Here is a 27292-nt window from a genome sequence, read left to right as displayed (position 1 = left end):
TAAGTAGCACATGTGTTGGGATAGTCTGCCATTGTGGGCAGTAATGTCTAGTGGTCAGCCCAATCCACCACCAGGTATGGCCTTTTAAGGCTTCGGAAGGGTCCCATAGATAGATGTAGAGACCTAAGGGTCCTGGGAATGAACGGTGCTTGGGGAAGGAATCTTTAAGGGCCTGAAACCTTGCAGAGAAGGCGGGACAAGGCTCCCCTCTCACCCAACCCCCTGGGACTGAGTTGAGAGAAGGGGAGCAGCATAAAGGCTGCCTCCTCCTACCTAGCAGACAGGCACTGGCAGGAGAAGGCTGGCCTGGTGAGCCCCTTAGAGAGGAAAGCTAACTGGGAAGGGAGTTCACCTGAAGGGAACTAATGAAAGCCTTGCAGCTAACTTAAGTCTAGGGCCCTACCAAATCTACAATTACAACACTGTGAAGTTTCAGATTTAAATACCTGAAATCATGAAATTAACGATTTTTAAAATCCTATGACCGTGAAATTGACCAACATGAACTGAATTTGGTAGGGCCCTACTTAAGTCACCTGCTCCAGGAAAAGGGATGGGGAAGGAACTCCTGCCTGAGGGAGGGAAAGACGGCCTAGTCCAGGCAAGAGAAGAGCTACTCATAATGGCCCACCTGCTGTGAGTAACTGGGAGCAGCATTGAGGGGATACCGCTGGGGCTGCAAAAGAAGCAGCAATGAGGAACCACAGATTCCCAGATGGGACAGCAGAATCCAGAGACCGGGGAAAAGATGTTGACAAGTTGGGCAAAAGGTAGGAGCAGCCCAGGGAAAATGGTGGACAGACTGAAGAACCAGACCTTTGCCTCCTAAACAGGGTTCCTGGGCTGGAACGCAGAGAAGAGTGTGGGCCTGGGTTTCCCTACCGCTCCCCAGACCAAGAGGGCAGGCATAGCATCAGAAGAAGAAGAGTACAAGCATTATGGGCGGAGACAGAGGTTGAAGACCGGGCTCAAAAGCCACTATATGTTAGTATAGTCCCTATAACGGGACATGTCTGTTAACCCCAGAAGGGGCATGAACTGAGCAGGGACTTGGCCAGAGGGCTAGGCCATGTAAAATGACAGACTATTGTGGCACCAGAATGACTAACGGGGTCACTAAACTGAAAAAATCCTGCAACACCTGGACCCGGGGAGATGCTCTGGAGGTGACAGGCACGGCAAGAGGGCACAGCTATGCTAAAATGGTTTTCAATAACTGACACTTGGCTGATCATGAGACTTTCCACCAAAAAATTATAGCATTAGTTCTATTCTAAGCCTATGGCACAACGTCGTTAGTGCACACTTACTGAAACCATTGGCTGAAGCTGTGTGAACAGGTCTAAAGTTAGTCTGTATGACTGCTTACTGTTCAGTTTCATTCACACACACACACACACACACACACACACACACACACACACACACACACACACACACACACACACACACACACACACACACACACACAGCTGTATTCTTAAAGGGCAGTTGTGTGGGATGCATTAATTCAGAGGATGGAATTAGGAGTCTGGGATTCCCAGACCAGAGGGAGGAGGGGGCTAAACTGGCTTTTAACTACCTTTGTGCCCTCCTAATTCTCAGATACTCTGATATCAGAGGCTACCTAAATAATGGCAGCCAGTCACCAGCTTCCCAGAAATCTCCACAGCACATAGTCTACCCTCTCCAGTTTCCAATATGACCCTTCCTGCCTCTGGTACACCCCCTTATGCCAGGGTTTGCAAAGGGGTTCTTAGAAGCCTGAAGTTGTCTTCCTCAGTTTCTGCACCGGGGAATTCCCGCCTAGTCATATCCGGGACTTTTAGAGCCCCTTTATGCTGCTCTGGACCCTTTACTCAGCATCTAGCCTCTACAAACTAAGTAGAGGGATATTTACACTGAGCTGCCACTCACACAAATCATTACACACGAGTATTTAATCTTTTCACATTGATGACTGACTACACTCCACTTAGGCTGGGACTGTGCAATGGATATCTTAAAAAATTATTTTGGGGAGAAAAGTATTCACTCCTTAACATTTACATATTTTCCTCCTCCTTGAATCAGTGGGGATCAACACATTATTGGGTGATCGCAGCAATTCCAGTGAAGCCAGCCTGGTGTGCCAAACTATGGGACAGATTGTCTGCTGCTGTAATTTGCTGCCTCCCTACTGAATTCAATGTACTATGCCAATTTACACCAGTGTGGATCTGACCCTACGATGTCTCCATTGGAGTGCAATTTCCAAGTCATGGAATTGGCTCCTCATTCTGGAAAGTGGAAGCCAGTGTAAAACAGCCTTCCTGTTAAGAACAGGCAGCACTATGGACAAGGGAAAAAAAAGAATCAAGAAGACATCATAAATAATATAGTATGGACTCAGCTATTCTGGTTGGATCCTAGCTGTCCACTTGAACATTTGGAGGAACTTGAGATTCCATCACTAAAAGCACCTGTATTATCCAACGCTGAATACTTGCCCCTGTCTGCAGTTAGGGGTTCTCACAACAAAATTTTCAGTGGCCTTAGAGTGCAGCCACCAACTCTTGCTGGTGGCTGCTCTGACAATTTTTCCTAAAATACTTAATTAACTTTAGGAAAAACAAACAAATATGCACATATACATGTCCAAATCATTGTAATTTATTTATGTAGAGTTTTTTTTCCCCCAGACTCAATAATAAAAATAAGGTACAGTTGTTTCTATTCTTTACTGGATCTAAACAGAATAGAAACACAAATAAGGTGCTTTTCAAATTCTTGTCTTTTGTTGTGGTTTTTTCTTTTTCTTTTTGGTTGCTATGTTTTTTAAGATTTGCTAGCTAGTAAGTCTGCTGCTGCAAAACATAATATTTGTATGTTTGTTAATATCACAGCAAATTTACTCAGCTCTGGCAAGGCAGGGGACAAATTAAACCCTAGATTGGGAGGTGGGTAGGGAGATAGTGGGGGCCAGAGATGATGGGGGGATGGATGAGAGCTGTGGAGGCAGCGGGAGCCAGGGGCGATGCGGGGTGGTGGTGGTCCAAGGATCGGGACCCATGGCCAGGGTCCAGGGCCAGAGTCCGAAACCCCACGACCGGAGCCTGCCACTCGCCACCCCAGGACTGAAGCCCAAAGCCCGAGCCTCAGCGCCCACAGGAAAGTGGAGAACTCACTGGCTGCCTGCTCCTCTGGTGTCTGCGGCTCTGAAGGGGGGCAGAGTGCAACCCCTGCTGGTGGTCCTGGGGGAAGGGTCACTGCTTGACTCCCCTCTCCCAGTCACTGCCCAGGAGGCTGTGGCCACAAGAAAAGCCCCTGGTGTCTGCATGCGGCCACGGTGGCTGCATTTGAGAAACACTGCAAATAGGCCCCTTTTAATGAAGCAACAGCTAGGTTCACGGATACTAACATATAGTGGTTTAGCTCCCTTTAAGCTTTCACTAGATTTTTAAAATGCCCCCCACCCCCAACGTTCCAGGATTAGAAGTTCCTATTTATTGACACTAATGCTCACATCGACCCCTTAGAAGTGAGCCATAGGGCAAGCCTCTAAGGCCAGGCCTACACACAGAAGTCGCATTGGTTTAACACACCTGTGTAGATACCTACTGGTTTACAATTGGCGTATACTGGTTCCACTTGCATCACTAAATGTGAGCAGATTCTAATTAAACTGGTGCAACTCTTGCCGGTAGATAAGGCCTCCCTAGTTTTGTTGCTAGGTGCGTAGAGACCACAGTGAGGAGGGCACTCAAGAGAGACAACTGAGAATTTATAGCTACTTTGGCTCTCAGCAGCTGTGGAAGGTATTAGTCCCTCTCAATTAGCTGGTGTATGCTAATTATTCTTGAAGTTAAAGCGATTTACTCAGGCCTTGTTGATACTAGAAAAGGTTTGCTGGTATAGTTATACCCTCCTACACAGACACACTTTATACTTGCTTTTGCCAGTATAACTGCGTCTGCAATAGGGCTTTTACCAGTATAAAAACATCAAAAATCACATCCCTAACTCCTATTTCTATACTGGCAAAGGTTTCTAGTAGACCAGGCCTCTGAACAAAATAAGCTATACCAGCAAAAGGACTTTTTTTGCCAATATTACTCCTAACTGACATAGCTAAACTGGCAAAAAATGTAAGTGTAGACCAGGACCAAGTTATCCATGATAAACTCTCCCTTAAAATAAAGATAAAAGACACAGAATGAAAAACATCCGAAGAACTATTCCGGGGTAGGGATGAGAATTATATAATCTATATATCAGAGGGGTAGCCGTGTTAGTCTGGATCTATAAAAAGCAACAAAGAGTCCTGTGGCACCTTAAAGACTAACAGATGTATTGGAGCATAAGCTTTAATAATAATAATAATAATAATAATAATAATAATAGCATAAGCTGTTAGTCTTCAAGGTGCCACAGGACTCTGTTGCTTTTTACATAATCTATATAATCTCTCTCTATATACCCATTACTCCTGCTAAGTAAAAGAAAAAAAACAGCACTTCTAAAAGGGTTACATTTTGCCTTATCTAGACTCATTTAAAAATGTTACATGTTACATAGGCTCTAAGGATTTTATGCAGTTGAATTGACGGGAAAGATTTGGTGTTACAGAACACTAGCATGCATCTGAAACTTTCAGTCTTGAATGGATTTCCCCCGTTGCTTTTAAAGTTCTTTATCTTCCTTGCGAGACAACCTTCCCACCTTTGACCAGGGAAGACAGGGTGGAGCAGCTATAAAACCACAGTCTGGAAAAAACTCACTTTGCAGAACTAATTCAAAAATTGTCTGTGCTGGGAGGGACAGAAAACCCTGTTGAGGAGGAAAGACTACCTAGAGAACTTGACTCCAATCACCTGGAAAACTGACACACTGCTGCCTCAGCAGACATCTAGTCTGATCCAGGATACTGCTGGCTCTGCACTGTGCTTTGAAAGAGTCTTCAGAGAAGACAGCTGGCACAAGATGGAGCAGGATGCCGTGCCAACTATCTACAGTGTAGTATTTCAGCTTATCGCTCATTCCTTTGAAATACCAACCTCAAAATAAAACACTTCATCAAACTGCGGATTGTTTGTCTTCTTTTTAACTTTAGTCTTTTTGGCTTCAGATCTGCATGGACATAAAGAAAAATGAATATTAGCAGAAGTGTCTGGTCCTAATGAGCAATTACCCGAATGCAGAAGTAGCCTATTTGCTTTGATTTGTTTTATAAATTCCACGTAGCATGCAATGAGGCACACCTCTTTATGGGGGAGAATATCGCATGCACACGGATTTCATAAATCAATTAAGTATCCACAGTTGTTATCCACATACTGAAATGTGAGCTCTTGGGCCCCAATGCTGTAAGTTGTTCTGTCCAAGAACAATTATTGGGCAATTATTAGACAATGGAAAGGACTAAGCTGCATGCTTCTGAAGACAGGAAGCAAAAGAAAACTGATGGCTGATAGACAGTATTGTTTGCCTTCAGATCCCTAGCAAGTGGAATCATAACAGTTCAGTTATACAGTTTAATGGGATTTTTTTTTTGGAGGGGTGGGGGAAGAGGCATATTTAAGACAGTCAAGACTGATGAGCCAGCCAAACCTCATTCCAACTATAATTTCAGTAATACTCAACTGGCGTCATTTAAAAAGATTTCACTTATCAAATACAGTAGTTAAAAACAACTACTGAATAATATAACCCAAATACAGTACCACCTGTGATGGGCACAATAAGATACCTGATCAGAGAATAAGAAGATGGACCAATCAACCTTCAAAGACTGCTCCGCATCTGAGACAATGATTTGTCAAGAATGTCTCTCATTCATAGCACTCCCCCACCCCTCCAAGTTCCATTGTAAAATACTATGAAGTATCTGTGTCATGAGTTTGAGGTCACCCAGAATAAGAACTCGTGAGATGATTCCCCTGATAAGCAGGAGCACAAATTGCCACTGACATGTTGAATAATATAAAAAATTGAATAGTGGAATGTGCAAATTTAACCTCAAATTTAACATGACTATGTTTACAGGCTGAACAAGACTGGTGCAGAATAAATAATTCAATAGACGATATTGTGTAAGACCCGTTCTGCAGTTTTATCCATTCTGGCGGATCGTTATACCCACAGAGATTAAATTACAGGATCGAGCTGTGCATAGCACTTTCCAAACGTATTAAGGAGCTGAACTACATAACTGAGAAGACCCCAAATGTTCAATTTCATATTGAAATAAAGCACAAGTAAAAAGCTGTTATGTATTCATTTCCCCTCTCTTCCCCTCCCCACTACTGCAAAATGGACAAGCAATTTGGTTGAATACTGACCTCCAACTGCCAAGTGAGAAGCTACACAAGTTAAGCTTGACCACAAATTATATACTTTTTAATGTTCAAAGCTTTAAAAGAAGCAAAACTGCAATAAGCCTCAAGCTACTTATAGTTGATTATATTATATTATATAAATAAAGTAGCAATGGCCAAATAAATCCTCTATCGATTTTAGAATGCAGATTTCTAATAAATAAAAACCCAAACCATCTGTTATGAAGCCTTACAAAATGGAAGCTCTTCAGTTTTCAATACTTGCCTGTATGGTCCTGCTAAGGTAACTGTGGCATAGGGATCACATTGTCCATTCACTATTGGGAGGCCTTTGCATTCTAGAACTCTGAAAGAAGAACAAAAAAGAACCAGACAAAATAAGAGGAGCTTGAAGGCAGGGCCGGCTCTAGGCACCAGCCCTCCAAGCATGTGCTTGGGGCGGCACTTTCAAAGAGGCGGCACTCCAGCCCTCTTTTTTTTTTTTTTTTTTGCGGTGAGCTGCGGTGGGGTGGGGCAGGGGAGGGCTGCAGGAAGTAACCCGCGGGGGGGGAGGGGGGAGAGGAAACCGCTCCCCCCCCAGCTCACCTCTGCTCCACTGCCGCCTGCTCCCCCGGGTGCGCCGCCGCTCCGCTTCTCCCCGCTCCCTCCCAGGCTTGCCGCGCGAATCAGCTGTTTTGCGGCAAGCCTGGGAGGGAGGGGGAAGAAGCAGAGTGGCGGTGGCAGGCTCAGGGGAGCAGGCGGAGCGGAGGTGAGCTGCGGCGGTGGGGGGCGCGGGGAGGGCCACAGGAAGTAACGGGGGGTAGAGGAACCGCTCCCCCCCAGCTTACCTCCACCTCCTCCCCCGAGCACACCCCGCTCCGCTTCAGCCCTTGCCTGGGAGGGAGGGGTAGGAGGGGAAATGCAGCGCGCCCTGGGGAGGAGGCAGGGCTGGGGATTTGGGGAAGGGGTTGAAATGGGGCAGGGAAGAGGTGGAGCCGGGGGGCGCCGGAAATGTTTTTTGCTTGGGGCAGCAAAAAACTTGGAGCCGGCCCTGCTTGAAGGAACAACAAAAGTTAGTGTCTTCTCATTTTTAGAATGCTCCTTATTAAGGGATACAAATGGTGCTAGCATGAACCTGTATTCTTTTTTTGTCTTAGACCAAAAAATTGTTTCCCAGTTTAAAGTAATACCATCATTAAGGTCAGAAGCCAACATTAAACTACAGAAGAGTCTTAATTTGAAGGTCTCTTACAACACCCGAAATATCAGTAACAATCAACAGTTTATGAAAGTAGCTACTATAGATATGGAGGACACAGCGACATTCATATGAGAGTTCATATCAATCACTGTTTACTTGTACATGTAAAAAAAATACTGTTTAAGATGAGAAAAGACTGCAGAAAGATCCTGGTATCAGACAAATAGTTTCACAGTGTTACACGCACAAAAGCCTATGTGCTTTAACAAAATTTAATATGCCAGAATACATAGCCAATCATGACAAACCCATCTTTTCCCAAACCAGTAAAACATCCTAACAACGAAACTCAGAAAGAATGAACAAACATGATTTTCAGTTCTGCTTTCAAGAAGTTAGTGATGTGATACCAAAGGGACAGAATGCAACTAGAATGGTTGAGTCACCCTGCTCTGACTTCCTCCAAGCAAGGAATCTTTTAAGATGAAAAATCTACAGCTCTAACTTCCATGTTCCCACCCCACGCAAAGTGGGAACTAATAGTGTAGTTTCAGGTTTCACAATTTAAAAAGCTCTCAAGGAATGTAGCACTTATTGGTAAAAAAGGCAAAACAGCCTCTAGGATTCTCCATTCTGAAACAAGTTCCTTTTTGAGTAGGTGAGTTTGTTGATTTTTTTTGGGGGGGGGGGGGGAGAAGACTAGGAATAAATCTAGAAAGTGAAGTGATGAGAGATGGGTGTGCTGAGGAAGCTCATGTTTGAAATGCATAGAGAAGAGAGAGGCAAAAAGCAGGAGCTTGATCCATTTAAAAGTACTCCCTTCCCTTTGCAACTGGGTCAAATTACACTCTACCATGTGTCAATACATAATCCTGGGCTTACTATAGTTTTGGAATTTAAATTTATCTAGGTGGTTTTTGTTTACGGTGTAAGTGTTGTTTATATTTATTTATAACTTTTGTTTGCAATATGAGTATTATGGGTTATATTCTCTAGTCATCTGTGCAACGGAGAATCTTGTGCATACACACGACTCTCCATTGCACAGATGACTACAGCAGCATAATCTACAGTAGTTGGTGAAGTGGAGAGGGAAGATGGTAGGTTAAATAGATGTCATTTCCAGTTGAGGGAAGATGCAATTTTTATAACTGAACATTTGTTTTCACACTGTAACTTGGCAAACATTGTATCAGTTCTAATGAAACTGTGTAGTACACTGATGCTGCTTTAGTCAATGAAAATCTCTAAGGACTGGTCTACATGGGAAAGTCATATGTTTTTTATATATATATATATATATATATATATATATAAAAAGATATCAATGTAAACTGATATGGTTATACACCTCTACCCCGATATAACGCGACCCGATATAACACGAATTCGGATATAATGCAGTAAAGCAGCGGTTCTGGGGGGGCAGGGCTGTGCGCTCCGGCGGATCAAAGCAAGTTCGATATAACGCGGTTTCATCCATAACACGGTAAGATTTTTTGGCTCCCGAGGACGGAGTTATATGGGGTTAGAGGTGTACTGATAAAATCCCCTATGTGGACACACACTTATTCTGGAATAAGAGTGTAAGAACATAAGAACGGCCATACTGGGTCAGGCCAAAAGGTCCATCTAGCCCAGTATTCGGTCTTCCGACAGTGGCTAATGCCAGATGCTTAAGAGGGAATGAACAGAACAGGTAATCATCAAGTGATCCATCCCCTGTCGCCCATTCCCAGCTTCTGGCAAACAGAGGCTAGGGACACCATCCCTGCCCATCCTGGCTAATAGCCATTGATGGAACTAGATAAGTTCATGGAGGATAGGTCCTTTCTGAACTCTGTTATAGTCTTGGCCTTCATAACATCCTCTGGCAAAGAATTCCACAGGTTGACTGTGCGTTGTGTAAAGAAATATTTCCTTTTGTTTGTTTTTAACCTGCTACCTATTAATTTCATTTGGTGACCTCTAGTTCTTGTGTTATGAGAAGGAGTAAATAACACTTCCTTATTTACTTTCTGCACACCAGTCATGATTTTATAGACCTCTATCATATCCCTCTTAATTGGCCAACTCTTTTCCAAACTGAAAAGTCCCAGTCTTATTAATCTCTCCTCATATGGAAGTTGTTCCATACCTCTAATCACTTTTGTTGCCCTTTTCTGAACCTTTTCCAATTCCAATATATCTTTTTTGAGATGGGCCGACCACATCTGCACGCAATATTGAAGATGAGGGCATAATATGGAATTATATAGAGGCAATATGATATTTTCTGTCTTATCTATCCGTTTCTTAATGCAGAATAAAAATGTCCACACAGGGAGTTATACCAGTTTAACTATACTGGTATAATTATACCAGTATAACAGAAAACTTTCCCATGTAGACAAACCCTAGGTACAGGCGCCGGCTTCTAATTTTCCCCGGGGATGTTCAACCCCCTGCTCAGCTCCAGAACCCGCCCCCACTCTAACCCTTCCTTTAAACCCTCACCCCCGCCCTGCCTCTTTCCACCCCTTCCCCTCCCCCTCACAGTGCCTCCTGCACGCCACGGAACAGCTGTTCCGCAGCCTTGAGGAGGCGCTGGGAGGGTGGGTGGAGGAGTTGATTGGCGGGGCTGCCGGCAGGTGGAAGTGGGAGGGAGGAGCTTGGCTGCTGGTGGGTGCTAAGCACCCACTAATTTTGGAGCACCCATGGAGTCGTGCCTATGACCCTAAGCCCTTCTGGGCAGGACTGTCTTTTTATTTGCATTGTAAGATACCCAATATACTTTATTCTTACTATTTTTCCAACACCTCAATGTACAGTTTACTATTGTACAAAAATAATGCTAAGTTTGTGACAATTAATAAAAGAAAATTCAAAGTTACAGCTAATGTTCTTTAACTTTATCCACAAGCGTAGGAATTTGGAACATATGGTATATAATGTCACATGCTGTTTTACTGCAGAATTCCTGTAAAAGTGTAATATAAAGATATATATAGAGAGAGTTGGTTTTAATTTAAACAACCCAGCAAAAATGAGGAAATTTTTCAAATCTTAATGTTATTAAATGACAATTCCCATGGAAGGACAAATTTCATATTTTGAACCAAAGCCAGACACAGTACAGTTTTTAAAATACCAAATCAAACCTTAAAATATTTACTCCTAGGCAAAATCTTTATATGGTTCTGAATACTCTGGCGAAACTGAAGTTCAAGATCAACAGAAGCAGACACCTGGCCTACAAGGAGACACCTGCTGGTTTTATTTCTGCTCTGCGCTATGACCCTTTTACGTATGCACCTTCTGTATAGACAAGAGACTTAAGAAGTCCTCTACAGGTCTGGCTTAGCAGCCTGCTGACACCCCAGAGTGCTGCCATATAGGAGCTGAATTCGAGCCACAAATTCTGCGCTGAGCAAGTTGGAACTGGAAGACTCCTCTTACCCCCACAAATCAGAGAGCATGCGGAGTGGTTCCTCCAGTCTAGAGGAAGTAGAAATAGGGGTGCAGGTTTGGTTTTAGCAGGCTTAAAATAATTCCAATCACCTACAGCAAGTTCTACTTTTTAAATTCGAATAGCACAGATATTACTAAAAGTGTGACCAAACCACATTCCTAATTGAACTGAACAATTATTAAGGGGAGAAAAGCCTACTCCAACTCAAAACTATGTACCAATGACAAACACATGCCCGGTCTGCTTTCCCTTAAGGATGGCCAAGAAAATGAAACGCCATCTCAAGAGGTTTATCTCAGGGAGCAGATTTCCCACTGTTCATGAATGGATCATTTCCAATCCAGCTCTCCTGCAATACAGGATGAAATATCAGAAGTCTAAGATGAAAGCACACACGTGGGCGTATAGAATATTCTGCCCCTTTTAGTAGGAGTACTTCTTCTAAAAACCATGAAGGCAGAGCACCGAGAGGTACTTGAACAGTCAAGATGAGTTTGAGTTCAAGTGTAAATGTTCTGTTTCTTTTGTGTGTGCAGAGGGAATGAGAAAAGCAAAAACAACCTTGAAAGAAACAATATGTAGAAAAACAGGAAACAGATGCTGACATAAGCTGCTCCAATGCCTCTCAGGTAATTTAAAAGCAGTTAACATCTAAGGACAGAGAAAGTATGCAACAGACTCGAGTTTCTGATTTGAAGGAGGGGAAAGGAAGCTTGAAGCGAAGCTAATTGTTGCTCCCACATTTTGTTGAGCACCAGTGAGAGATGCAATAAAATTCAGCAATGCACAACAGGGTTTAATTCACAGCTTTAGTGCACGCTCACCAGCTGTGAAAAAATGTTGTAACTGCAGAACTGCTTTGAATTATGGGCCTCTTTCTTTTGTCACAGGGAAGTTGTCAGGTAAATGAACAATCCCACCTCTGCCCGTTGCTGTAATCCACAAGCAGCAAAGGTGTTAGAATGAATAGCTGCAACTTTGTTCTAACAATCACATTAAGATCTGATTCTGCTGGATAAAACATACCTGTCTAAATACTACACAGAACACCCATTCGCTTCTTCTATAAGGGAATGATGGTGGCTGGGCACCAACTTTAAAAAAAAAAATCAGTCAAAAATGAAGTGCTTTTACTTTATTTGCAAAATTAACATTAACATTACTTATGAGTGCTAGATTAATGAATGGCAATGACAAGTTAAGCAAGGTATTTGTACCCAACACAAGTTGTGTGACTAAAGAGACCCAAACACAAAATGTCTGGCTGCTGCTGCTAGAACCTTTCCAGTCCAGCTGATAGTTACTGATCATTGTTAGAGTCTATAGCTCAGCTGATAGTGACAGAGCTACCCCTTGCAACTACAGAAGTTGGGCTAGAGTGGAGTTATTGGTGGGCCATGTGAGAAAACTCTTAATGCAGCTGCCTCACTATTTTCTGCTTGTGGTTTATAAAATTAGCAGGTTTCAAAGAACAAGAACAAAATGATTTCAGCTTTCAGTGTGATTCATAACCTAAACCGTTGCAAGGGCAAATTCCCTGAAGAAAAACATACACACACTTTAGAAATAGTCCCTGTTCTTTACACTGAGCGATACTAAAATGCATGGGGATGGGAAGGTAAAGGAAGGATAAACATTTCTGAACAGAAGACAAAATAGCTCACATTTGACAACATTAATATTTCTGCTGCGTGTGGGCTTCCAACCATGAGGTGTAATCACTACCAATTGCCAACATAATAGTGAATGGTGCTGCTTATATAGAGTTTCCCTATGCAGTGAATCATTCAGCAGAGCTACAGAAGGCAGGTTAATCCAAGCATGTAGACTCCCCATCCCTTCCTTAAAGGAGAATCAATTATTTGAAAATGACATACCTTTCTCATTATTCAAGGGTGCATGTTGTGTGGGTACATGTGTGTGAAGGAAAAAAAAGAGCAATATTCATAAAGTAGTTCCAGTTTGAGACATTGGGTGAAATCCTGGCTCCATTCAAGTCAATAGCCAAACTTCCCTTGACTTGAGTGGGGACAAAATTTCACACCCTATTTTAAATGTGCACTATCTTAACAGGGAAAGGGCTGCACAGTATTCCTTGTTTCCTTCACAAAGTTTTCCATATGAACATCTGGGAGCCTCGGGACACTGAGCTTTTACACACAGAATGCATAATATCTTCAATGGCATGGCATGTCAACCTGGTTTCAACTTTTGGCTTACTAGTGAAGTACAACCAGATGACCTAGGCAAATACTAAAGGCAATTATTCTGATTTTTCTCCTAAAAAACCCTAAAAATTCCATATTAAAAAAAAAAACCAGGAGAGAAATCGGGAAATGCCAATGCTAACATTACAAGCCAGCTTTAACTTTGCCCTCCTTGTTTGTGTGCATTATGACCTAAATTCAGCAAAGTCCTTTACCATGTGCCTAACTTTAAGTGAAATTTTACAATGCTACAGGACAATATAATCGTTGGGAATCATTAAGAAAGGGATAGATAAGATGACATAAAATATTATATTGCCTCTATATAAATCCATGGTACGCCCACATCTTGAATATTACGTGCAGATGTTGTTGCCCCATCTCAAAAAAGATATATTGGAATTGGAAAAGGTTCAGAAAAGGGCAACAAAAATGATTAGGGGTATGGAATGGCTTCGATATGAGGAGAGATTAATAAGACTGGGACTTTTCAGTTTGGAAAAGAGACGACTAAGGGGGAATATGACAGAGGTCTATAAAATCATGACTGGTGTGGAGAAAGTAAATAAGGAAGTGTTATTTACTCCTTCTCATAACACAAGAACTAGGGGCCACCAAATGAAATTAATGGGCAGCAGGTTTAAAACAAACAAAAGGAAGTATTTTTTCACACCGTGCACAGTCTGAGGAACTCCTTGCCAGAGGATGTTGTGAAGGCCAAGACTATAACAGGGTTCAAAAAAGAACTAGATAAATTCATGGAGGATTGGTCCATCAATGGCTATTAGCCAGGATGGGCAGGGATGGTGTCCCTAGCCTCTGTTTGCAAGAAGCTGGGAATGGGCGACGGGGGATGGATCACTTGATTACCTGTTCTGTTCATACCCTCTGGGGTACCTGGCATTGGCCACTGTCAGAAGACAGGATACTGGGCTAGATGGATCTTTGATCTGACCCACTATGGCTGTTCTTATGTTCTTAATACACAAAGACAGGGTGACCATATTTCCCGATGCAGAATACGGGACACCTGACAAAATTACTCGTATTCAAGTGACTTCAATGGCAATCAATCAGAACTATGTAGTACAAACGTTCAAATTAACATCAAGTTGACTGAGCCCCTATTAAGAAATTCTGAGTAGTTAGATCCTTTTTATTTACCTTCTTATCTTTAAGGCTTTAGGGTTCACAGGGGAGAGGTGACACACACATCCTTCCCCCCCCCCCATGGAGAGAGGTGACACACACACCTGGGGGCTGCTGTGGAGCCTGGAGGTCTGGGGTGCGAACAGGCTAGAAATGGCTTCCCCCACCACCACTCCAGAGTTTAGCTGAGCGGCAGAGAGGCTTCCCTGTGCCAGCGCTGTGTGGGGCTTTGGCACATGCAGGGCTCGGCTCCTCCTGGCCAGCGCCTCGGGCCAGAGGGTCTTGGGCTTTCCCAGGGTGCCGGCCCAGCCAGAGGCAGTGGGGGAAGGAAGGAGCATGCTGGCCAGGCTGTTGGTGAGCTGAGCGCTCCGACCAGGGGCTGGTTCTCTGCACAGCGCTGGGAATGGGATGTGCCCCGCCGGGGAGATATGGAGGAGCAGTGGGGCTGCGGGGGCAAAGAGGCAAAGCAGAGAGAGGACAGCGAGAGGGGGAGCCTGTAAAGGGCAGATTGGTGGGCAGCAGAGTTGACACATAGCTGACTGCCGCCTGGCACATGCCCACACTCACCAGCCACCACAGCTCACAGCGCGCAGCCAGTGTCGGCCGGAAACGGGATGGGGGGGTGGGGCCCTGCTGGCCAAGAGCCAGCATGCGGGGGCGGGGGCTGCGCGACAGACCAGCAGGGGGCCCTGCACACTGCAGCTTCAGTCAGCCACCAGCCTTGCACACCCACCCCCATCGTCAGCCACTGGAGCCCCACCCCCCCCACTCACCGCTGGTGGGTGGGCAGCTGGCGAGCAGCAGGACCCGCCAGTACTGATTGGGGGGGGGGGGGGGGAACAGAAAATATGGGACAATTTGCCTGTTTTTAAGAAAAAGTCGGGATGTTTGCTGGAGGACTTAAATACGGGACTGCCCCTTTAAAAACTGGACATCTGGTCACCCTATACAAAGACAATGCATAAAGTATAATGAATAAATAAAGTGCTAATGTAAGAGAAAAATGAGTTAAGACAAAGTTATTAGGAAAGAAGAATCAATATTACATTAAAACCACAATAACAAAATCTGAAGACATTTTTAATTAAATTAAATGCAAAAGAAAAATGACACCAACACTTGTATAAGTCTAACCTGACCCTATTTCACTGAAGAGATGTCCTCTAAAGTGGACTTTTTCCAGAGTTTCATTTTGTAAAATAAGAGTTTAAGAATTTTTGATTCACATGGATTTCCCCCCCCTCATTTTTCTGCTGCTAATAATATGAAAACCAATGAGAGAGGTCTCCACATTGTGGCTCAAAACACCAAGGTTGGCTCCTAACAACAGCTTTAGAAAGATATTTTAAAAAAATGCACATACACACAGGACCATCTGGCATGCTAAATAAAGGAAGCAGAATAAAAACTGTGTGTCAACCATACTGTTCTCGCAGGACAGGAAGTTAATTCATTAGCAGTTTAATCATTTTATGAGTCAATTATAGAAGAGCTGTAAGCTCCCTTAAAGACAAATAAGAATAAAAAGATATTCTGTAGTGTCAATATAAAAAAAACCTAGTTAAATTCTCTTAGTTGAAGACACCTCAAGGCCATTAATGAGGACACATGCAGGAACACACAGATGCTTAGTGGAATTTTAAACGTGTGCACTTAATGACCATTACATCTGCCTTGGCATCAGTACTACATTTTATTACAAGGAATAACAGTTCAAGCATGAGAGAGCAAAGAGAAATTACTGGTGAGGAGAAGGAAAGATTTTTAGAAGACGCAGATTTTCAGAGGAGACAGAGACCCAAATGCAGGTAGCAGCATGACAGAAAGTGCAAAGCAGAGTGTGTGAAAAGAAACAAAGGGAATAGTAAGGCAAGAGGAACAGAAGCAGCATACTGAATGAGTAGGGGAGTAGGAGGGAATAGATCCGAGATGTGAGGAGAGATGAAATTATGTAGGGCCTTGTAAGTGAAGTGAAGTATTTCCAGTTGGATGTAGGAAGACAGGAAACCAGGTATTCAAGGAGTGGGTGACCTGAAAAGAGCCACTGTAGTGGCATTTGGGATAAAATGGTGTGGTTAGTGGGGAATGTGAGAAGAGAGGAGGACAGAATGGAGATGGTTATGATAAACAAGGAGAGAGATGATCAGAGAGCCCAGACTGTGGGGATAGTGGATTTGGGCAATATTAAATAGAAGGAATGAGGGATTCTATATATGGCAGCAGAATAAAAGGAAGAATCAAAATTAAATAGAGGTTGAGAGTCTGGGAGATGGCAAAGATGATATTGCCATGGCAGGTGTCACCAGCTGGCACTGCTTCACAGAAGTCTTCTATGATCTTTTTCTTAGCTTGAGAAGAAATTATCAGTCTTTGGAAGATATACTGTGTGGTATTAGTTTGGATATAATACAAGGTTCAAGGTAGATGGAGCTGTGAGAGCAGCAGGAGAATTTGTGGTCTGGCTTGGTCTCCAACTGGAGTCAGTCCTTGAGGCAGAGTTGTTCCCTGATACTGGGTTGTTATTCCTGAAAAAAAGGATTGCCTGCAGGATGTCTGACCATGTCATGTCAGGACTGGTGTCTGTGTGCACACATAAAATAAGTTACACTTAGAATATACCCAGATTCCAGGTCACTGGTTTCTCTTTCCACTGGGAAGCCCATCTGGAAGGTCCTGGACATCCTCTACTGTTCAACAGATGGGTAACCATTATCAATATCAAAAGATGGAAGGTGAAGAGGGGTCAGGAGAACAAAATATAAGAAGCCAGTTCTGGAAAGACTGAAATTCAGTGGTGTGGGGACATCAAAGAGGAGATGCAAGGAACAGGAGAATTTCCGGAACATGGACAGATTTGGGAATCACCCACAGAGGTGGCAGGTGAAGCCATGGGAGTGGATCAGGTTGCCAAGAGAGTAGTGAGAAAAGAAGAAGAGATGAATCTTCAAGATAGATGGAGAGGAGAGAATAAAGGAGTCACTTAAGATGACAAGAAGCAAGGCAGAACAACAAAACACAACGGAGGTAAGCAAAAATGAAAAAAGTGTTCTAAAGAGAAAAGAGGGTTCAACTGCGAGAAAAGAACAGTAAGACAAAAGAAGCACCTTTTAGCCTTAGCTAAGAGTTCTCAAATTCTGACATAGTGGGCCAAATAGGGGGCAGAACTACTCCATGCTGGTCACAGACTGGGTGTTTTAAATAAAGATCTTGATAAGTAAATAAGTAATGTGTATCTACAGACATTCCTAACTCTGGCTACAGCTGTCACAGGAAAGAGTACAGAAGATAAAGTCATCTCATCTCAGAACACATTTCTTCCAAAAGGCCAACAAACCCACAAACTGCCTGCAAATAAATGTTAATGCTTTGCGAACAGGGGCCGCTAACAGGGAGTTTGGAAGGGGAGTGGGAAGGGGGCGAGGGACACTTGCCATTCTTTAAAACCTTTAAACTAAACTATAATCAAAACTTCTTGATTTAAACAAAAACCCTATCATTAACCTCGGTAGTTGTAGGAGAGAATGCAGGCAGAAGCCCAGCAGCAGAGTGGGTGCTATCCTGTTTATTGTGCTCAGTGTAGCATGTATGATTACCTGCCCTCTGGGCAGGTGGTGTATGTGTGCATTCGGTGCAAGGAGCTCCTGGCCCTCAGAGACAGCGTATGGGCTTTGGAGGCCAGGGTGGTGGAACTGGAGGAGCTAAGGGAGGCAGAGAGGTATGCTGATGAGGCTTTCTGGGACACTGTAGATTTGTCCCACCCCCGGTCAGACAGCCACTGCGCTGTTAAGGAGGATGAAAGGCTCAGGGAAGGAGAGCAGTCAACGGGAGCAGAGGGAAACCTTCCCATAGTTGGGACCCTCCTTCCAGATGATGTTGGGGTATCTTCTTGCACTGAGGTTACCTCTCCGGGGGAGGGAACTCCAGTCATTAGGAAAAGGCAGGTGTTAGTCATGGGAGATTCGAGCATTAGAAACATAGATAACTGGGTTTGTGATGACCGGCAGAACCATATGGTGACTTGCCTGCCTGGTGCGAAGGTTGTGGATCTTTCGATGCATCTAAGTAGACTTATGTGTAATGCTGGGGAGCAGCCGGTGGTCATGGTACATGTAGGTACCAATGACATAGGGAAGGATAGGAGAGACGTCCTGGAGGCCAAATTTAGGCTGCTAGGAAAGAGATTAAAATCCAGGACCTCTATGGTGGCATTCTCAGAAATGCTTCCAGTTCCACATGCAGGGCCAGTAAGCAGGCAGAGCTTCAGAGTCTCAATGCATGGATGAGATGATGGTGTAGGAGGAGGGGTTTAGATTTATTAGGAACTGGGGAAACTTTTGGGATGGGGGAGCCTATACAGGAAGGATGGGCTCCTCCTAAACCAAAGTGGATCCAGACTGCTGGCACTAAAATTAAAAAGGTTGCAGAGCAGTTTTTAAACTAAGAGATGGGGAAAAGCCGACTGCTGCAGAGGAGCACGTGGATCGGACAGAGACTTCTCTTAGAGGAGAGTCTATTGATGGAGATTCTCTAGGTTCTAGTCAGGAGGAGAGGATGGAAGAGGATAAAGTAGGGGCCAGATCAGATGAGAAACATTCACATAAAAAAGAATCCAACACATCAGAAAAGAGCAGACAAATAAACAGTGACAAGTTTTTAAAGTGCTTGTACACAAATGCTAGAAATCTAAATAAAAAGATGGGTGAACTAGAGTGCCTCGTGTTAAAGGAGGATATTGATATAATTGGCATCACAGAAACCTGGTGGAGTGAGGACAATCAATGGGACACAATCATTCCGGGGTACAAAATATATCGGAAGGACAGAACAGGTCGTGCGGGAGGTGGGAGTGGCACTATATGTGAAAGAAAATGTAGACTCAAATGAAGTAAAAATCTTAAATGAATCCACATGTTCCACAGAATCTCTATGGATAGTAATTCCATGCTCTGATAAGAATATAACTGCAGGGATCTATTATCGACCATCTGACCAGGACAGTGACTATGAAATGCTAAGGGAGATTAGAGAGGCTATCAAAATAAAGAACTCAATAATAGTGGGGGATTTCAATTATCCCCATATTGACTGGGTACATGTCACCTCAGGACGAAATGCAGAGACAAAATTTCTCAATACTTTAAATGACTGCTTCTTGGAGCAGCTGGTACAGGAACCCACAAGGGGAGAGGCAATTTTTGATTTAGTCCTGAGTGGAGCGCAGGATCTGGTCCAAGAGGTAACTATAACAGGACCGCTTGGAAATAGTGACCATAGTATAACAACATTTAACATTCCTGTGGTGGAAAGAACACCCCAACAGCCCAAAACTGTGGCATTTAATTTCAGAAAGGGGAACTATGCAAAAATGAGGAGGTTAGTTAAACAGAAATTAAAAGGTACAGTCACTAGGGTGAAATCTTTGCAATCTGCATGGGCACTGTTCTAAGACACCATAATAGAGGCCCAACTTAAATGTATACCCCAAATTAAAAAAAACAGTAAAAGAACTAAAAAAGAGCCACCGTGGCTTAACAACCATGTAAAAGAAGCAGTGAGAGATAAAAAGGCATCTTTTAAAAAGTGGAAGTCAAATCCTAGTGAGGTAAATAGAAAGGAGCATAAACACTGCCAAATTAAGTGGAAAAATGTAATAAGAAAAGCCAAAAAGGAGTTTGAAGAACAGCTAGCCAAAAATTCAAAAGGTAATAACAAAATGTTTTTTAAGTACATCAGAAGCAGGAAGCCTGCTAAATAACCAGTGGGGCCCCTGGACGATCGAGATACAAAAGGAGCACTTAAAGACAATAATGTCATTGCGGAGAAACTAAATGAATTCTTTGCTTCAGTCTTCACGGCTGTGGATGTTAGGGAGATTCCCAAACCTGAGCCGGCTTTTGTAGGTGACAAATCTGAGGAATTGTCACAGATTGAAGTGTCATTAGAGGAGGTTTTGGAATTAATTGATAAACTTAACAGTAACAAGTCACTGGGGCCAGATGGCATTCACCCAAGAGTTCTGAAAGAACTCAAATGTGAAGTTGCGGAACTATTAACTATGGTTTGTAACCTGTCCTTTAAATCAGCTTCTGTACCCAATGACTGGAAGATAGTTAATGTAACGCCAATATTTAAAAAGGACTCTAGAAGTGATCCCAGCAATTACAGACCGGTAAGTCTAACATCAGTACTGGGCAAATTAGTTGAAACAATAGTAAAGAATAAAATTGTCAGACACATAGCGGAACATAAATTGTTGGGCAAAAGTCAACATGGTTTCTGTAAAGGGAAATCATGTCTTACCAATCTATTAGAGTCCTTTGAAGGGGTCAACAAACATGTGGACAAGGGGGATCCAGTGGACATCATGTACTTAGATTTCCAGAAAGCCTTTGACAAGGTTCCTCACCAAAGGCTCTTACGTAAATTAAGTTGTCATGGGATAAGAGGGAAGATCCTTTCATGGATTGAGAACTGGTTAAAAGACAGGGAACAAAGGGTAGGAATAAATAGTAAATTTTCAGAATGGAGAGGGGTAACTAGTGGTGCTCCCCAAGGGTCTGTCCTAGGACCAATCCTGGAGAAAGGGGTAAACAGTGAAGTGGCAAAGTTTGCAGACAATACTAAACTGCTCAAGATAGTTAAGACCAAAGCAGACTGTGAAGAACTTCAAAAAGATCTCACAAAACTAAGTGATTGGGCAACAAAATGGCAAATGAAATTTAATGTGGATAAATGTAAAGTAATGCACATTGGAAAAAAATAACCCTAACTATACATACAATATGATGGGGGCTAATTTAGCTACAACTAATCAGGAAAGAGATCTTGGAGTCATCGTGGATAGTTCTCTGAAGACATCCACGCAGTGTGTAGCGGCAGTCAAAAAAGCAAACAGGATGTTAGGAATCATTAACAAAGGGATAGAGAATAAGACAGAGAATATCTTATTGCCCTTATATAAATCCATGGTACGCCCACATCTTGAATACTGCGTACAGATGTGGTCTCCTCAAAAAAGATATACTGGCATTAGAAAAGGTTCAGAGAAGGACAACTAAAATGATTAGGGGTTTGGAATGGGTCCCATATGAGGAGAGATTAAGGAGGCTAGGAATTTTCAGCTTGGAAAAGAGACTAAGGGGGGATATGACAGAGGTACATAAAATCATGAGTGGTGTGGAAAAAATGAATAAGGAAAAGTTATTTACTTGTTCCAATAATATAAGAACTAGAGGCCACCAAGTGAAATTAATGGGCAGCAGATTTAAAACAAATACAAGGAAGTTCTTCTTCACACAGCACACAGTCAACCTGTGGAACTTCTTGCCTGAGGAGGTTGTGAAGGCTAGAACTATAACAGGGTTTAAAAGAGAACTAGATAAATTCATGGAGATTAAGTCCATGAATGGCTATTAGCCAGGATGGGTAAGAAATGGTGTCCCTAGCCTCTGTTTGTCAGAGGATGGAGATGGATGGCAGGATTGAGATCACTTAATCATTGCCTGTTAGGTTCACTCCCTCTGGGGCACCTGGCATTGTCCATTGTCAGCGGACAGGATACTGGGCTGGATGGACCCTTGGTCTGACCCAGTATGGCCAGTTTTATGTTCTTATGTTCTTTAGTTGACTGAAAGTTTAAAATACAAACTTCAGCTTTAAAACAAAACAAACAAAAGTTGCAGAACTACCAGGATGGAAGCTCAGCTAATTTATTTTTTCATCTCTACCTACTCCCCAAAAATCTGCACTTTCTGTGCCTATACAAGTATAAAAACAAAGTTCTTTTTAACTCCTTCTTAGGTGTATAGATATCTTACATATTTTATAAATCTTTCTTGATTTTTTCATGTAGATTCCCACTTCACATAATTTGCAAATGTAGTTAGAGGTACTGCAGCAAATACATTTATTTTAATAAAAAAAGAAAATAATTCACATTTAAGAATATAAATAAATCAATGATTATTTATATACATAGAAAACAATCAATGGTGCTTCTAAAATGCTACATAAAGTCCACAGTCTTCTGGAGACCACATCTGGTGTGTCCTGGTTCATGTAAAGCAGATGTAACTGCTAACAGTACAGAAGTGAAATACTGTGTCTTCAAAACATAAATTGAAATACATAAAACTCAAACAACTTTGGCTGCATGCATATGAGTAATTAGTAGGGCTGTCGAGCGATTAAAAAATGAATCACGATTAAGCATACTGTTAAAAAAGAATAGAATACCATTTATTTAAATATTTTTGGATAATTTCTACATTTTCAAATATATAGATTTCAATTATAACAAAATACAAAGTGTACATTGCTCACTTTATATTTATTTATTACAAGTATTTTCACTGTAAAAAAAGAAAATAGTATTTTTCAATTCACCTAATACAAGAACTGTAGTGCAATCTCTTTATCATGAAAGTTGAACTTAAAAATGTAGAATTATGTACAAAAAAACTTGAATCCAAAAATAAAACAATGTAAAATTCTAGAGCCTGCAAGTCCACTCAGTCCTACTTCTTGTTCAGCCAATTGCTCAGACAAACAAGTTTCTTCCTCATGGCACTATGGTAGGTGGCATCGCAAGATATTTATGTGCCAGATGCGCTAAAGATTCATATGTCCTTTCGTGCTTCAACCACCATTCCAGTGGACATGTGTCCATGCTGATGGGTTCTGCTTGATAGCCAGCCAAAGCAGTGCAGACCAACGCATGCTTGCTTTCATTATCTGAGTCAGATGCCACCAGCAGAAGGTTGATTTTCTTTTTTGGTGGTTTGGGTTCTGTAATTTCCACATCAGAGTGTTGCTCTTTTAAGACTTCTGAAAGCATGCCCCCTACCTCGTCCCTCTCAGATTTTGGAAGGCATTTCAGATTCTTAAACCTTGGGTTGAGTGCTGTAGCTATCTTTAGAAATCTCACATTGGTACCTTCTTTGCATTTTGTGAAATCTGCAGTGAAAGTGTCCTTAAAATGAACAACGTGCTGGGTCATCATCTGAGACTGCTATAACACGAAATATATGGCAGAATGTGGGTAAAACGGAGCAGGGGACATACAATTCTCCCCCAAGGAGTTCAGTCACAAATTTAATTAACACATTTTTTTAACGAGTGTCATCAGCATGGAAGCATGTCCTCTGGAATGGTGGCCGAAGCATGAAGGGGCATACAAATGTTTAGCATATCTGGCACATAAATACCTTGCAATGCCGGCTACAAAAGTACCATGCAAATGCCTGTTCTCATTAGGGTGACCAGATAGAAAGTGAAAAAAATCAGGACGGGGGCAGGGGGTAATAGGTGCCTGTATAAGAAAAAGCCCCAAATATCAGGACTGTCCCTATAAAATCGGGACATCTGGTCACCCTAGTTCTCACTTTGTGGTGACATTGTAAATAAGAACAGGGCAACAAATGCAAACAAGCTTGTTCCTCTTAGTGATTGACTGAACAGAAGTAGGCCTGAGTGGACTTGTAGGCTCTGAAGTTTTACATTGTTTTGTTTTTGAGTGCAGTTGTGTAACAAAACAAAACAAACAAAACCCTACAATTGTAAATTGCACTTTCACAACAAAGAGATTGCACTACAATATGAGGTGAATTGAAAAATATTATTTATTTTATCATTTTTACAGTGCAAATATTTGTAATAAAAATAATATACAATTTGATTTCAATTACAACACAGAATACAATATATGTGAAAATGTAGAAAAAACACATCCAAAATATTTAATACATTTCAATTGTTATTCTATTGTTTAACGGTGCAATTAAAACTGTGATTAATCACGATTAATTTTTTAAATTGCGATTAATTTTTGAGTTAATTGCATGAGTTAACTGTGATTGACAGCCCTAGTAATTAGCGAGACACTGATCTTGATTAACAACTTTGTATTATTAAAGGGGACTGATCTCTAGTTAGATGCAATACTTTCATTAATGCATGCAAATTGAACTGATTCATCAGCAATACTTAAAGCTGATGACAATAACAACCTACTACGTTTTATGACTTCTCAGAGTAATGCAGGCAAACTATATAACACTTGCCCATTCTCCTCTCAAAACTAATACAACGTGTGTCAAAGTTGACACAAAAAAGGGATTGTATGCCTTCTTAATGAGAAAGTAACCCAAAAAAGCCCCCAGAAACACACCTCCTTGTTATAAAACAATATGCTGCAACTCAGCAGGTAATTAATGAGAGAATTTCAGGATGACTCAACCCTACATTACAGACTGGGATTGTTAGAAACTGTATTAAAAAACAAAACAAAACAAACAAAAAACCCACCCAAAATGTAGCAAATGAGGAAAATACCATTGTAATTGACATTCAACAGTATAATCCCAAGTACCCATTCTCTTGAAAGTAGATAGCAGATCTGTAATAACATTAGGAAAGTAAAAAATAATAATAATAATAAAAAAAAGTAACCCATAGTTTAGTGGGACTGAGTTAATGCACAAAAACCAGAAAGTGAAATTGCGCAATCTTCTTTCACTGCTCTGACAGTTCAAAGTGAATCAGGTTTGTAAAGTTCTGTTTAATTCACAGTATTCATAGGACCAGAAGTAAGACTTTCCTTCCAAACAAGAACACCACACAGACAAAACCTGCACAGTTTTAATACATTTTCCCATGAAATTAACTCTAAAAAAAATCCTCAATATGTTTGGCTTTACAGAAATACAGGCTAAACAGGATTCATAAACCACTAAATTTAGGAAATTTTCACCAGTCACAGAACGCTGAATTACATATTTTGTTCCCCTCTCCCAGCACTTTCCACAGCTCCTATTATCCCACTTTCTATATCAGGTAAATGACAGTGAGCTGCATGTTTCTGAACATTCTCAGTTGCACTACTGGTCAGAGCTAGGCTCCAAACTGATAGGTCAGTCCATTTATAAGGGCACTTGAGAAGAGCCATATCTCCCGGAGATTTTTTTATACCATCTCCTGCTCTATGACCGGAAGATGCACATTGTACATACGTACAAGAAGGCACTACTAGCAGACATCAGAAAAGGACACATCAAGTCATGTCACACCATGGAAAAGCTAAAAGGAATGGTTCCAAACACAAAAAGCTTCCACTAGAAGTAAAGCTTTCCTATTATTGTATCTTCCTGCATTACAACTGGACAAACACGAATTTAAATATTAGAAGTAAAATAATTGTTCAGGTACTGCAAAAATGCCCACATAGGCTGACCCTGCCTGATGTCCCTTATTTTTTAAATGCTCTCAACATGGGTGCTGCAGGGAATAGTGTTCATGATTTGCTAACTGGCTCTTCTCCCCTCTAAGCGGCTCCCCACAGTGACAGGGAGCAGTCTGCAGTTGGATATTCAGTCTTTCAAATAAGACATTAAATGTCTTGACCAGTTGGGGTTGTTAGACATTCCATGGCATTTCCCCCACAACAAAAGTAAGGGTATTAGCCCTGGTGTCCTGGCCAACTTGAAATGTTAACATTCCATTGAACATGTTTCCAGTTGGATACAATATTCTATTTTGCTTCTGCCCTAAAAGGGCAATGACTTCATCTGAGCCCACTTAAAAGCCACCATGTTCCAACCCAGAGGAGGATGTACTTCATTTGTGAATGAAGTGATTTTTGCATATTCCCTGTTCTGTGCAGCTTTATAAAGCACTTTGGGATCTTTTGGAGTGAAAGACAATGTAAATGTAAGACTTTTTGGATTATTTATGTTCTTTGGTTATTTAAATCTTTTAAGAAAACATTTCAAAAACACCATTCAAATTAGGGCATGATCAAGCAGCTAATCTGGTATAACCAGACCTAATTAATATCCTATATTAGCTGCATAATTTCAGTTATTATACAAGCAGCTCAGATCCATGTTCATATTAATGAAATTTTTAAAGCTTCAGATATATTATGCACTTTATAACTAACTCACTAGAAGGGACTATGTTTTCATCTAGTCTGAGCTCCTGCATTACATGAGCCAAAACCCTCACCTGATAATTTCTGCATCAAACTCATAACTTCTGTTTGAGCTAGAGCATATCTTTTAGAAAGATATCCAAGCTTTTCTCTCTGATCTCTTTTATTTATAGTAATTTTAGGTGTTACTTCTAAGAAGAGTAGATAAGAACATAAGAATGGCCATACTGGGTCAGACCAATGGTCCATCTAGCCCAATATCCGGTCGTCTAACAGTGGCCAGTGCCAAATGCTTCAGAGGGAATGAACAGAACAGCAAAATTATTGAGTGATCTATTTGCTGTTGTCCAGTCCCAGCAACTGGCAGTCAGAGGCCTAGGGACACCCAGAGCACGGGATTGCTTCTCTGACCAATGGCTAATAGCCATTGAGTGACCTATCCTCCACGAACTTATCTAATTCTTTTTTGAACCCAGTTATACTTTTGGCCTTTACACCATCCTTTGGCAATGAGTTGGACATGCTGACTGTGCACTGTGTGAAGAAGTACTTCCTTATGCTAGTTTTAAATCTGCTGCCCATTAATTTCATTGCGTGACTCCTGGCCCTGGTTATGTGAAGTAGTAAATAACACTTCCTTATTCACTTTCTCCACCCCATTCATGATTTTATAGAACACCCCCCCCCTTAGTCGTCTCTTTTGTAAACTGAACAGTCCCAGTCTTTTTAATCTTTCCTCATATGGAAGTTGTTCCATACCCCTAATCATTTCTCTTGCTCTTCTCTGTACTTTTTCCAATTTGAATACATCTTTTTGGATATAGGGTGCCCAGAACTGCCAAGGTATGGGCAGTGGTGGATTTACAGCTAATGGGGCCCTGTGCTCAGCTTCATTTTTGGGGCCCCTCCTTGGGACCCAGCCAAGAAAAAGAACATTTTCTCTTATCTCCCCCGCACCCCCGTTTTTCATTCTTTATCTTCCTTCTATAAGTAATAGGAAGTAAATGAAAATAAAGTGAGGTACCTTGATTGTTTTTGTAGTCTAACTTATTTTTCCAC

General features: G+C 41.9%; 1 protein-coding gene across 1 annotated transcript in view; it reads right to left on the bottom strand.

Moving 5' to 3' along the window:
• The window catches only part of RASA3 (RAS p21 protein activator 3), a 201074-nt gene that overhangs the window by 29913 nt on the left and 143869 nt on the right, over positions 1 to 27292 (bottom strand). Inside the window, exons 6-7 of the mRNA XM_065405324.1 lie at positions 6583 to 6663; positions 5037 to 5109 (exon numbers count right to left, since the gene is read on the bottom strand). Of these exons, the coding sequence (XP_065261396.1) occupies positions 5037 to 5109; positions 6583 to 6663 (154 nt within the window). The remainder of the gene's footprint in view (positions 1 to 5036; positions 5110 to 6582; positions 6664 to 27292) is intronic.

Source organism: Emys orbicularis, chromosome 1 (assembly GCF_028017835.1).
Source record: "Emys orbicularis isolate rEmyOrb1 chromosome 1, rEmyOrb1.hap1, whole genome shotgun sequence".
NCBI classification, from domain to species: Eukaryota; Metazoa; Chordata; order Testudines; family Emydidae; genus Emys; species Emys orbicularis.
The sequence above is the reverse complement of the archived record's forward strand: the minus strand, read 5'-3'. Positions and strand labels throughout refer to the sequence as shown.